The sequence below is a fragment of the Balaenoptera physalus genome (assembly GCF_965194825.1).
Source record: "Balaenoptera physalus genome assembly, chromosome: 14".
Taxonomy (NCBI): domain Eukaryota; kingdom Metazoa; phylum Chordata; class Mammalia; order Artiodactyla; family Balaenopteridae; genus Balaenoptera; species Balaenoptera physalus.
The window spans coordinates 29,999,928-30,013,516 of NC_138893.1; the positions used below are offsets into that span (position 1 = coordinate 29,999,928).

Genomic DNA, 13,589 nt, shown 5'->3' on the forward strand with positions numbered 1-13,589 from the left:
GTAGATTGGTTAGCCCGGCTGATTAATTTCTATACCAGGCCCTGTAAAATCGGTCGGGTCAGGAGGGTGAAGTCCTGGTCTGCGAGATGAGGTCAGGGTGTGACCTCCGAGTGGGCGGCAGATGGGAAACCTGGTTCTCGTGTCCCTCACAGTTCTTACAGAGCCCCTGGTCCCCTCCTGCGTCACCGCCCTTGTTTCCGTGTGATACTTGTGTCACTGTGTGAGGCCACCAGCCCCCAGGTCCCTGAGATGAAGAGAGGCTGCCTCCCAGCTGTGTCCCCGGTGCCAGCTGCTGGGACGCTCCATTCGCTCTGCGCAGCGGCCCGGGGCTTCTGTGAGGGCAGTGCTGGGGTGTGGCCGGGGCAGGAACGGGGACGCTGCCCCTGCCTGAGGGGCTCCTGGGGCCACACTGGCATGAAGCATGCGTGCAGCCTGGGTGAAGGTAGATCATCCCGCAGGAGGGAGAGAACGTTGCTGTCTCTGGGCCCTAAAGTCCATAAACATTTTGCAAAGGAAGGGGCTGTTTTTGTAGCAGGAGGTAGGAGATGAAGGTGTGAAAACTGATAAGTGACTAACTTCCTCGCCTTCCAAGAAACTCTTTAATTCTGAATGTTGTTAATGTCACTGAAAGGCACCAAGGTGCCCTGGTGTGCTTAAGGACTGAGCTTGGAAAATGCACCTGTGCAAACATCCCCACTTGGGCCTGTAGGTACGTAAGAGAGGGGGGCAACCCCACCTCCCGGTTACCTGCCCCGAGGGAATATGAGGGTGGCTTCCCGCTCCCCACTCAGCCATATGGAAGGCCACGGCTGAGGCTCATGATGGCAGCCAGTGAGAATTTGGCCTTTGCTGTTGTCCGGTGTCCTGCGACCTTGAACGCTGGAGGTCAGGTCTGGGCAGGACCGGGAAGGCCAGCGGACACACGGGCATCACCAGCCCTTCCCACCCTCTTGCAGCTCACGCGGCACCCGCCGTGACTGAGTCTCCTGCTCCCTCGGGTTCCCGTCTGCATGTCACAGGTGAGGAAACTGAGGCTCGGAGAGGCAGTGTGACCTGGCTGAGCCACACAGCCGATGCATGGCTGCACGTGGACGCTCACTCGGCAGAAACAGAGCCTGTCTGGCCCGGTCTTGCATTCGTCAGGTGAGGGATCTGACGCCAGACAGGGCACATGACTTGGCAGACGGGCCAGAGCTGCTCGGTGGCAGGGGCAGGGCCAGAACCCATGTTTCCCGAGTCCTGCTGTCTTCACGCAGGCCACACTGCCTCTTGTTTGGGCTTCTCTATTTTTGTTCTTGTTTAATTTTTTTTTAACCCCTCATCTCTTTTGGTTTCAAATCACGGTTTGATTAAATTCACTGTACTTGTAAATAGGTCTGACTGAAGAAGAGGTCATGGTCGTCTTAGGCTAAGTGGCTTAACATTTCAGTAGATTATCTCTGGGGCCCTTGCTGTGTCTCGCCATCCCCAGTTCTCTCCCCTTCTCTCCTCCATCCTGGGCTGGAGGACAAGGCGGTGTCTAGTCTGTGCTCCCTCAGTAAGTACTGGTTCTCCTCCCCCCCACCCCTCATTTCCTTCCTTTTGAGTTTGCTCAGCAGATTCTAGTTCATAGGACACTCTTCTCTTGCAGGGTTTGGCAGGTTAAAAGGACTTGAATGGTAGCGAGAATTGCGGGACTGCATATAGGAAACTTGCCTGTCAGTTATTTCTCATTGATGAATGAGCTCTTGACAGGTCCTGCATGCAGTTGGCTTGAGTTTCAAGAAGCAACACAGGCTGTCTCGTTCCCATGTTCACATTTGTTTTGGCTCTGGGTCTCAACACTTTCATGTCCCTGAATAATGTTCTTCCTCCCCCTCCTCTTGAAATGTTATTTGCTTAAAAACACAGCAGATCCCTCCAACACTCTGAGAGTGACTGTGTGAAGTCCCAGAGAACAGACGCCCAGTTTGGTTCAACATCTCGTTCACTGTTTTGTCTTGTTTCCCCTCCATTAAGACAGTCTCATAAGGGAGCCTGGGCCACTTTGTTCAGCCCAGGGCACAGGGTGGGTCCCTTTCCAGCCAGGTGACCTGACTGCCAGTCCTTTCCTGAGTGTGGGCCTTCGGTGGCCTTTGATTACCTGAAGGTCTAGTCCAGGGAATGTATATTCACCCCAGTTACTGAAGAAAACACCCCCAAGGACACACCTTACTCTGGGGCGAGGAATCAAGGGTGGGGTAAGCATGCTGTCTCTAAGGACGGCAGATGCTTTATTCTTGCAGCAAGAAAGTGTTGCACGGCCCCCCTGAGAGTCCGATGCAGCCGCATGTCAGCTGTGTGGTTTAGCCAGGTTGCACTGCCTCTCTGAGCCCAGTTTCCTCACGTGTCACATGCACACAGGAACCCGGGTGAACGTGAGATTCAGTGATGGATTTGACTGTCCGGCAGCTACATCTCCTTGCGAGGCGCTCAGAGGAGTCACGAGCGTGTCCCGTTCCCCTGCCCAGCCGCGCGTGCTGTAGCTGTGAAGACGTGATCTCTGTTAGCCAGCTCGCACGTGCTGAGTGAGGGCCTGCTCTCTGCTCGCACTGTGCTCACCGAAGGTCTCACCGCAGTAGGCCTGGCCCCTCTTCCGGTGCCCCGCTCCACAGACCTTTCCTTCCCTAACTTCCCACGCGCGGGGGCAGAACAAGGCTTGCTTCTTACAGGTCACAGAGCTCAGCCAAGTTCCATCACTCGCCCAGGGTGCCACAGCTCGTCCAGGACTGAGTTGGCGGGGAAGTGTGACTTCCGGGCCTCGAGTCCATTGCTCGTCCGCAGGTGTGTTGTTGACTCAGTGAACACACACCGATCAGGTTCCTGCTGTGACAGGCTCTGTGCTGAGACCAGAGGAGGCCTGAGGCAGGGCCGCACCCAGACCACACGTGTGGAGGGCGGGCTCCCCGTGAACACCCTGGAAATGGGCTTGGGGAGAAGGCCGGGGGTGGGGGGACCTATGGGGGAGGGGCAGCAGAGCCCCAGGGAGAGGGGGGCCGATGGACACGGATTCTGGCTGATGTAGTGAGGAGCCAGCACCATTCCCCCAGGCCTGGGGGCACCCTGGCTTTCCTGGAAGGCACTTCGCCTCTGCACGGCACCCGGCACGGCTGCCCCTCTGTGTGGTCAGGGATGGGAATCAGTGCCTTTATGTTTCACCCCATCCTCTCACTTCCCCACTCCCTGCCTCAGGGGGGAACCCCTAGTGCCAGTTCATCTTTAAGTCCAGAAGGTTGAGGTGTGGCCTGGGGCACCACAGGAAGAGCTTATAGAGAAGGGGTGTCTTGCAAACCCAGCATCTGTGCTTCAGCTTTTGGTCAGTTTGAGAAATCAAATACTTATGGGATAATTAGGACACAGTTTACAGATCCTGGAGTAGAAGGTTTGGTGGTTCAGACAAAGACTTTGGAATTCAGCAGATGTGGCTTGAGTCCTGTTTCACCCTTTACAACTGGGTGACCTTGGGCCTGGGCCTCAGCTTGTCCCTCTGTAAAACGGAATAACAACAGTGCCCACTCGTAGGGCTCCTCTGAGGATACAGTAAGCCTAGGGCCTGGCACTGCTGCTGTGGCTGTTCTTATTTTATTCACGCTTTGTTAAAAGGTAGACTCTGTGTCACCTGTTATTTCCACAAATACAGACCAGGAAGATACTAGGAAAATGGTGAACAAAAATGTATTTTTTTCTGGCTACTGCCTCTATTGTGGAGTTTCCTTAAATCAGTAATGTTTGGTATCAAACATGTCCTTGGTGTTAAAGTATTGACTTAAGAGGTTTCATCTGTCTCTGTTTTTCTGTCGGTATATTGCAGGTGGTGAAGGCATAGTTGTCTTTGATCAGTTATTTTTAAGGAGGACCTGAAGACTTGGGAACCTGGGCCGAGGGAATTAGTTTAAATGTTCCACTGCCGTCTGGGAAACACATTCTCCGGGCATGTTCTCTTATTGAAACTCCAGACTCTCTTTCCAATGTCAACTCGGTCTGGGAAAGTATGGGCTGTTGATAAAGTTCCTAGGCAGCTTTTAACTTTTATCCTTTAAACTCAGATGCCTTAGCAGCAAGCAAAAGGCATCCCCGGACAGATTTAATTCCCTGCTCTTGGCAGATGTGAACCTTGACTGCGACCAGAGGATTCTTCTGCCCGCTCCACCCTTCCATGGGTTTGTCATAGGATCTGGCAGAAGGCAGCATAACCCTCTGAAAGATGCCCTTCCCCAAATGTTCATAAATTTGCTTCTAGATCCTGCCCACAGATTGCTTTTGTCACACCAACAGCTGAAGTTACGAAAGTTTAAAAGTGCATACAGCCTTCCCAAAGACCTTGTAGAATTGCTGTTTTTCTCCCATTTCCTTTGCTTAATGGGAGGGGGAAATGGAAGCTCTGAAAGGAATGACTTGCTTGGGCCATCAGGAAAATCACTGTCAGCGGCCAAGGTTATGTTTAGGTTTTGCTCTGAGTCCTGTGTTGGGGTGGTGAGATACTCTTCTGCTATAAAACGAACTTGTACAAGTAGTAAACACAGGATAAGGATATTAAAAGAAGGAAACGTTTAATTGGGCGAGTTCCAGCATGGTCAGTTTCTTTTCTTTAAAGGGTAGCTCTTCAAAATGCATGACAGAAACGTTTGGTAAACTCCTGTAATCTTCTGAAGAGTTATATAGAATCTTAGAGTTTGCAAAACTTTTTTGCATATATGAAGGCGTTTAGTGCGCACTGGGCAGGGTTCCCATTTGCCAGAAGCCGAGAGTCTCAACCACAGTGATATCAGACAGCTGGGTTCAAGGGCTGCAGACGCCTGAAGTCACATTGAAGACTGCAGAACAAAAGCAAGAGAGTTTCATGTTAGGAAGGACTCGTGTGAGAAAGCAAAGTTGTCCCCTGTCCCTGCGGTGTCCTGAGGAGGCAGACCTGGATTCAGATCTCACCCTCACCCCTGCCAGCTGTAGGATCTTGGGCAAATGCTTGATTTATTTTCCTGGAGGCTTGGTCTTCTCATCTGGAAAATGGGAGTACTGTTAATAGCAATGCCTATTCACAGGAATTCGAGAGATGAAGTGAGAAGAGCCCAGCCCATAGCTGGTCCTCAGGGAGGCCGGGGCGGAAGCGCAGCTGGGAGGGGGCGGAGGTGGCTCTGGGGCCAGGATGCCATGGGGCTGGGTTGAGGCCTCTCATTAATCTCGGGCAGTGTCACTTGGTGCCCGCTGACCATCCGTGTGTACCCTGGGGAGTGGGCACCGGTGTCTGGGGCCTTCTCTGTGCTGCGCTCTTTTATATACATTTTCTTACCTAACTCTCCCAGCAGCCCCCAGAGCAAAGGTGTTCTCACTTTCATTTTAAAGATGAGGAAACTGAAGTTAAGGGGCTTGGGAGGTGAGGGGGAGGCTGCCCAGTGGCTTAGCACGCCTCCTTGCCTCACGCTGCATCCGATCCCATACAGGCAGTGGCTGCCACGTGGCCTTCTTTTAAAAAAATTTTATATGTATATGCAGTACAGTTCATTCTTTGGTGTTTAGTTCTGTGAGTTTTGGCAAATGCATAGACGGAGCGGGCTTTTTAAATTTAAAATTGTGACGTAAGAAAAAAATTTTTTTCTGTTTAGCTTTGTATCTCTATGAGACGATGGATGTTCAGTAAACTTATTGAGATCATCGTTTCATGACGTGTGGAAGTCAGATCATGATGCCGCACACCTGAGACTTACACAAGGCTGTATATCTATTATATCTCAAAAAAGCTGGAAGAAAAAAAATTTTTAACTTTTGAGATCATTGTAAATTCACATGTAGTTGCAAGAAATCATAGAAATCCCGTGTACCATTTACTCAGTTTTCCCTAGCAGTAACGTGTTGCAAAACCATAGTACAAACCACGAGCAGGAAATTGACACCGATGCGATACAGTCGAGATACAGAACATTTCCATCACAAGGATCCCTGCCGGTGTCTTTTCATAACCACACCCAGCTCCCTCGCCCCCATCCCAAGCTCCCGTTCAAAGCCCCAGCAACTACTAATCTAGTCTTCATTTCTGTCATTTTGTCATTTCAAGAATGTTATGTAAATGGAGTCATGCAGTAATTAACCTTTGGGGACTGGGGGTTTTCACTCAGCATAATTCCCTGGAGATTCGTCCAGGTAGATATCAATAGTGCGTCCCTTTTTAGTGCTGAGGAGTGTTCCATGGGATGCTTTTCCACAATTTGTTTAGCTCGTCACCCGTTGAAGGACATCTGGGTTGTTTTCTGGTTTTGGCTGTTATGAACAATCATGTGCAGGGTTTTGTGTGAACGTAAGCTTGCGTTTCTCCGGGATAAATGCCAAGGAGTGCACTTGCTGGGTTGCGTGGTAGTTGCTCGATGGGGCTTTGAAGGATGCGTCTGGCGTGCAGGGGCAGGTAGGGGTGGGGGCTTTGCTGCAGGTGGACACCAGTGGGAAGCACAGCCCGGGAGCTCACCCCTGATACCCTGGGTGAGTTGCTTCGTCTGTCTGTACACTGTTACTACTTAATCTGTCGTGTATTGATATATAAAGCACCCGGTACACAGTAGGTGCTCAGTAGATAGAAGCTGTTCTTAACGTGGCTTAAGAGAAGACCCACCAGGCCAGAGCAAGATCTGTGCCCCAGAGGTGACCTCAGGAGGCCTTTCCCTTGCCCCCTGTGGGCTCTGGGGCACCTCCTTTTTACCTTCGGCAGAGCTGTGCACCCAGTCGTCCCTCAAAGGCCGAGTTCCTGGCTTCTCCCTGAGAAGTACCTGGCCCCGTTCTCGGACTGGGCTCCGAGTCTCTGGACGGGCACTGGCATTCCCCAGTGAGCTTGGCCTGGCCCATGCCACGGATCAAAGGAATCCCAGGGAATTCCAGATTGTGCCAGGCTCTGATGGTCTGGATTTGCCTCACAGGGTCTGAGAACGTGCCCAGATCATTTCAGATGTTGCTACGATTTAGCCGAATTCCAGAAACGTGTGGAGCTCTTGCTGTAGTCGAGGCACCGAGCTAGGTGTTGCAAAGGGTTCAAAAAAAATCATTCTCTTTCAACAGATCAACCCAGCCAACTCCAGCTCCTTTGGGAGCATCCTATGGCCACATGATAAAGTCTGGCATTCGGAGCCTTGGGTCTGGTGTGACTCTGTCTTTCCAGCCCCTTGTCCTGCTGCCCCCTCTCCACGTGCCCTGTGTGCCTGCCAGCAGTGTGCTCACTGGCCCCCCGCCCTCCCACGCCGTGTACAGGCCAGGCTGCCATCCTACGCTCACGCTTCCCTCTTCCCAGGTGCCTCTTCCCTTCATGTTGAAACCTTGCCTATTTTTAATCAGAAAGGCGTTATATGCACTGGATGAAATACTCAAATAGCACGTGTCCGTGTGTAAGGCTATACACTCAAAGTGCCTTCTCCCACTCCAGGGCCACGTGGTTATGGGACCATGCTGTACTCCTCTCCTTGCTATTTTCATTTACAGTGTTATCTTAGAGAGTGCTTCATATCTGTACCATTAAAATTGCCTCATTAACACTGCAGTAAAGGTGACATGGTATTTGTTGACATAGCTACACTGTGATTTCTGTTACCAGTCACCTGCTGATGGCCGTCTGGGTTGTCCCCACTCCTGGGCTCTTCCAGGCAGTGCTGCGTGTCATTGGTCCCTGTGCAAAGGGGTCTGTTTATGACTCAGCCCCAGGGCCCCCCTCCTCCATCTGCCTTCCATAGCTGTGGTACCTGTGTTCACAGTACTGTCTTTCCACGACTCCTGAACACAGGGCTTGTGCAGGACCTTCCTCCTCCTTCCAGTGCCTGCCATGTTTACTGACCACCCAGTTTCCAGGAGCATATGGTGCTCTGGTATTCACCAGTCATGCTGCCTCTGTGCGACCTGGCCTTTTGTAGGGGCTCCAGTGGGAGCAGAGCTGCGAGAGCTGGGACACCTGCACCACCTCCTCCATCCAGCTTCGTGCTTGGTACACAGTGGCTGCATCGGATGGGCTAACGTGTTTCCATGGCGATAAGACTTCTACAGCATCGTTCTTACTGGCCGCCTACTGTTTCACCAGCGGCATGGGCCATAATACAGCCAGTCACCACCACCCCCCTTTTTTAAAAAATTTATTTATTTATTTTTATTTTTGGCTACGTTGGGGCTTCGTTGCTGCGCGCGGGCTTTCTCTAGTTGTGGCGAGCGGGGGCTACTCTTCGTTGTGGTGTGCGGGCTTCTCATTGCGGTGGCTTCTCTTGTTGCGGAGCACGGACTCTAGGCGTGTGGGCTTCAGTAGTTGTGGCTCGCGGGCTCTAGAGTGCAGACTCAGTTGTAGCACACGGGCTTAGTTGCTCCGCGGCATGTGGGATCTTCCTGGACCAGGGCTCGAACCCCTGTCCCCTGCATTGGCAGGCGGATTCTTAACCACTGTGCCACCCAGGCAGCCCAGCTAGTCTCCTCTTGATGGAATTTAGCTTTGAAAAGCTTTGATGGAATTTCCCTTTTAAAAAAATTTGAGAGGACAGATGCTTGGGTGTCCATTGCTGAGAAAAGATTGGGACTCACAGGCTCCCCCATGAAACTAGTGGCAGTAGCTACTTGTTTATTGAGCAGTTCTTCAAATGAGCTAGGACTTCTCACCGAGCAAGCCGAGCTCTCTTTTCTTATGATGCAGTCATCTTCTGAGGCAGGCACTGTTGTCCCTATTGTATGGAAAGGGAAACCAAGGCTCAGAGAGAAAGTAACTTGGCAAAGGTCACTCAGACGATACGTTTCATGAACTGGGATTCCAGCTCAGGTGTGCTTGGCTCAGGACCTGAGCTTGTAACCACCGAACCCTCCTGCCTTGTTAGGGAAGAAGGGAATGGGGAGGGCGGGTCACCCCTGGGCCTGGGGTAGTGGCTGGCGGCCCCAGAACTGAATTGAGATTGTACCTAGAGAGAAGACGGCCTCTATCAGGCCTCATCTCCGTCTCTGATTGGCACAAAGGGTCCTCTTGAAGGGATTGTCCACGGCACCACTCCAGGCACTCTCCTGCTCACATGGCCCGCCCTGCTCCCAAGCCAAGCGTCCAGGGGGCTGGCGGGCATTCCTGGCTCGGCTTTCTGGCCAGACTCGGAGGAGTGATCTGAAATTCTTTGCTGGGGCAGATCATACTTGGTCAGAACGTTTCACTTCTAGATTGATGTGGCTTTGAAACTCTGCATCGGGTCTCCCAGTGTGACCTGGGAGCCTGGAGACTCCACCGGCCCTCCCTCCTGAACAGTCAGTCCTTTGAAAATGTATTGATTTCCCTCCTTCCCTTCCCTGCTTTTGCACTTTGGATGAACCTTGTTTTCGAAGAACAGTAGAAGGTAATTTTCCTCTGCTCGCCAGCTGGCCCGTAATTGAGCAATTTCAATAACACCCACTGTAAAGTCTAATCGAAGTAAACAGGAAAATATGATTTACAATCTGGACGGCAAGTAAATACCAGGGTGCAATTAATTTTTACACAGAGCAGCAGATTCTAAAACATTTTCCTGCACTGACCAGTTTGATTTTAATTACAGATTAGGAGCTGCTTTTTATTTATTCATTTTTTACTATTGTTATCGTTACTTTTTACTTTTTGATGGTGATCTTCAGGTTCCTTGGATCTCTGTGACTTCCTCTGAAGGTGTAACCACAGAGGGGTGGGATGGAAATAGGATCAGAGAAATTAATTTGTAAGGAGCGATTTTCCCAACCTGGACTGAAGGCTGCACTCTTTGGGCTTTTGCTTGGTGAGAGATGAGGGTGGGTCGGGGAGATGTTCCGGGCTGTGTAGAACGATGATGAGAGAGGGGCCCATCACTGCTGGGAGCTCAGAGGGGTGTGCGCAGGCCGTGACTTGGTTTGGCTCATTCTGAGGAAGGGGACGGAGACCCCCCGTGTTGCAAATGTGTCATTTCGGAATCATGGTGCTTCCAAGGATGGGAAGTATGTGCCTTTAAATGGACCCTCCTGGTTCTTCCAGTGGCTTCCGTTCAGACCTGGGCGGAGAACAGGAGCCACCTTGCCGGCTGCCTGAGGGCCAAGCCCTTGGGCTTTGACTGCAGGGTCGCCTGTGTCTGACCTCAGCCGACCTCGGGCTGTCTGTAGGGCTAGCTCAGCGCAGGAGGTCACATGGCTTGAGCGCACTTTGGGGACAGCAGTCTGTGAGCAGCCCAGACCCCGAGATCTGTCTTAAAGGTGCCACGAGGCTGAGCTGGGATTCACTGCTGTGCCCACCAGGTGTTGGCTTTAGGGACACCCTAAGGCTGGCCTGTGGGTGGGTGAGGACTCCGGGAAGGCCATTCCGGCCTTCGTGGCCCCCGCCACATACATCTCCTGCAGCGGACAGGCGGTTCCGTTCCCCAGCAGGGTCCCAGCGTGAAGGGAAGGGGGCGGCTCTCTCGGGGCCCGGGTCTGCCCCAGTCCTGAATCCCTTTGCGTTTCCTTTATCTTTCCAGGGAGTTGACCACACTTGGCCGTTTCCTGGAAGAGCCCCACCCCGAGGGTGAGCAGCCGATGGGGAGCCGTGTCTGCTGACGTCACCATCTGGGGGTGCCCAGGAGGTCGCCTCTGCCCAAGCCTGCCCGCCCGAAGATGGCTCGTGCCCACCCTGGGCTGGCGCCCAGTGCCTGAGGCCCTTACCATGGTGATGGTCCTAAGTCAAAGCCTCGACAAGCAGGGAGCTGACCCCGTAGCGTGCAGGACCTTCAGCCCTGAGCTGGTAAGGACCCGGTGGCCTGGCTTCTCTGGTGACCCTTTTGAGGCCCGATATCCAGGTGGGGCTGTGGACGGAGCAAGAGGACTTAGCAGATGTGCCCAGAGGGCCCGCAAGCAGAGCTCTGGGAGCCGTGGCAGGTGGGGCAGTGGAGCAGAGTCACCCGGAGCCCGGCTTCGCCCTCACAAGAAGGAAGTGGCCAGCCCAGATTTGAGTCCTCTGGCGAGCGGGGAGGGCAGGCCAGCACCCTGGTAAATAATACCAAGCGTGCTTCTGCCGCCCCTGCCAGGCTGAGACCCGCATTCCTTCTGGTCTCCACCCGGTCAGGAAGGTGGTTTCCAGAAGGCGGGGTGGTACCGAGATAAGGCCGGGCCTCCAAAGGGCAGTCAGCGCGAGCGAGAGCTGCCACCTCAGGAGTGTCCAGAGTGGGAGACAGTGGAGAAAGAAGGCGCGGCCTGGCGGCCAAGGTGGTGGGCCTGGTGGCGGCTGCCCTCCACAAGGGTGGTCCTCGGGCCACGTGGCCCGGTGAGCTGGGCCAGAGAGGCAGACAGCCGGCCCTCTTAGGCCGAGAAGAAAACGGCCTCCCCACCCTCCTTGTAGCCCTAATTCCTCAGAAGTGGGTGGGCTGCTCCCCGGCAGAGGGAGCTGAAAGCAGTCCCACTCGGGCATAAACACACTTGTGGGGGGGGGGGGTTTGTACGTGGGTACGTCCCAGGGACTCTCTGCTGCTTCTGTGGTCAGGGATGGGGGCACTGTCCGGGGTCATGTCACCCAGCGCCCCTCCTGGCGCCCTCACAACCCCTCGTGAGACCCCACGCTAGCACCTAGTGGGCTTTCTCCCCCGATCTCACCCCACGACCCAGGTCAAGAGCAGGCAGGTGGGTCTTAGGTCCTCGTAAGAGCTTGTGAAAGCCTCCAAGGCCTGTGTCCACTCCACAGGCCTTCACGGAGCACCTTGGGCTGAAGGAATTCCGCAAGATAAGTAGGGTCTCTGCCCATTACTCCTCCCTTTCCAGTTTGTGTTGAATGTACATCTGTCAGTAGAGTCCCTCTCATCATCCCCACTGCTGCTGCTCTGGTCCCTCCTGCGTCCTCTCCCATCCGGATTCTTTTGGGAACTGGCCCCCGCTTATGGCTCCTTTAGCCTGTTTGCATTACCCAGCAGCCAGAGGGAATGCAAGTCAGACCGTGCCTCCTCTGCTCAGAGCCTTCCACAGGCTTCCCGTCTCAGGCTGAGCAAACACCAGACTCCTACTGGGATGTATGAGGTCCGCTGTACTCTGGCCTCCGTGACCACTGTGCTCTCTCTCAGCTGCTCTCCGCCACTGACTCTGTTCAAGCCACGCCGGCCCCCCTGCTCTACATGCCTCAGGGCTTGTGCACTTCTTCCCTGGCCTGGAACACTCCCCTTTAGCAGGACTCTCTCCCTCCCTCCTTTTCTTTGGCCACTTGGCCTAAAATCTAATTCCACTACCTCCCCTACCTCCTGACCCCCATGTACTGCCTGTCCCCTTTTCCCTGTCCTTTTCTTTCCAAGGCGCTTCACCACTTTCTAACATTTTGATCTCGTTCCCTGAATGAGTCCTGCCCCAGAAGGTGAGCTTCACAAGGCAACAACTTTTGTCGCTCTTGCTCCTTGCTGAATACCCAGTGCCTGACCCTGGGGCCTAGCGCATGGCAGGTGCCCAGGGGACGTTTTGGAGCGAGTGAATGCGGGCTCCTGTAGCCCAGCTTCTCAGCTCGTCATCGTTCAGTCCCTTCTCTGCTGCTCAAGTTCACGGCTGAGGGGGTGCAGGTATGAGTTGCTCTGTTTTCTGTGGTTGGTGGGCGCTTTCCCGCTGAAATTAAAGCACTCGTGTAGAGTAGCTCTGACCAAAAAGCAATGGCTGTCAGGGTGAGGGCCTCCTGGAGGGCCCAAGGGAGGCCCCCTCTGGCTCCAGCTGTGCTGTTTGCCTCTGTTGCCGCCGCTAGACTTGGTTCCATCTGGGGATGGGCCTGCCTGGGCTTGGCCATGGAGCTGGGTCCAGGGCCCGTGGGCCCGTGGTCAGCTGAACCGGTCTTCAAAGAGACAGGGCCTGAGCCCTCGCCAGGAGGAGTGCGGCCTCCCAGCCCCAGCCGGGGAAGGAAAACTCATCTTCTCAGAAAAAAAAAAGGAGAGAAAGCCAAGGGAAGCAAATGGCCATTGAAGGGGGCTCGGTGGCTTCACAGGTCGGGGTCTGGCCTTTCTTCCCATACCCCTCCCCTTCTTGGAAAGTCATCGCCTTCTGTGTTCCTTCTCTTCTTCCCTCCCCTGGACTCCCGGATGGGCAGGCCAGCTGTGGGCAGCAGCCACCTTTGGAGAGCGGCCTTCTCCTGTGTCAGTTGGTGGGTGCATCACAGGTTGTCAGCACGTTACAGGTCTGGCCTGGGTCTGCTCTCACGGTGTAGGTGGAAGCACAATGAAGGCAAGGGGGAGGATGGGAGCGTGGTCTGTGCGGGGCCTGCAGAGGTGCCGTCACCCCTGCCTCTCCGGGAGCCTCCCCCAGCCTGCTGAGGGGTGGGGACTCGTCCATCTCTACCTGCTATACAGGCAGGAAACAGAGAGCCCAGGGGACGGAGGGCCCAGGTCTCACACAGCTGGCGAACAGGGTGCCAGGATGCAGGCTTCAAGTCCAGGCCCTGTTCACCCACCAAGGACCTCACGCCTGCTCCTACCCGGCTCCTGAGGCTGTCGTCCTGGAATCTGCTAGGCCTTGGGGAGAGGCACGGCTGTAAACAACCAAAGAAAGACCCTAAATAAGACCAGCCTAGTGATGACATCCACAGAATGTAAGATAAACTGATTAGAATTTGCTCTGAACAGCCAGCAAGGTTGAGAGGAAGATGGGGGTTTTGC

General features: G+C 54.0%; 1 protein-coding gene across 5 annotated transcripts in view; it reads left to right on the forward strand.

Annotated features, from left to right (window-relative positions):
- The window catches only part of FAM53B (family with sequence similarity 53 member B), a 128,931-nt gene that overhangs the window by 39,513 nt on the left and 75,829 nt on the right, over window positions 1-13,589 (forward strand). For all 5 annotated transcript variants that reach the window (XM_082424682.1, XM_082424684.1, XM_082424680.1 and 2 more), the window contains exon 2: window positions 10,458-10,720. In XM_082424682.1, the coding sequence (XP_082280808.1) occupies window positions 10,643-10,720 (78 nt within the window). In that variant the 5' untranslated portion in view covers window positions 10,458-10,642. The remainder of the gene's footprint in view (window positions 1-10,457; window positions 10,721-13,589) is intronic.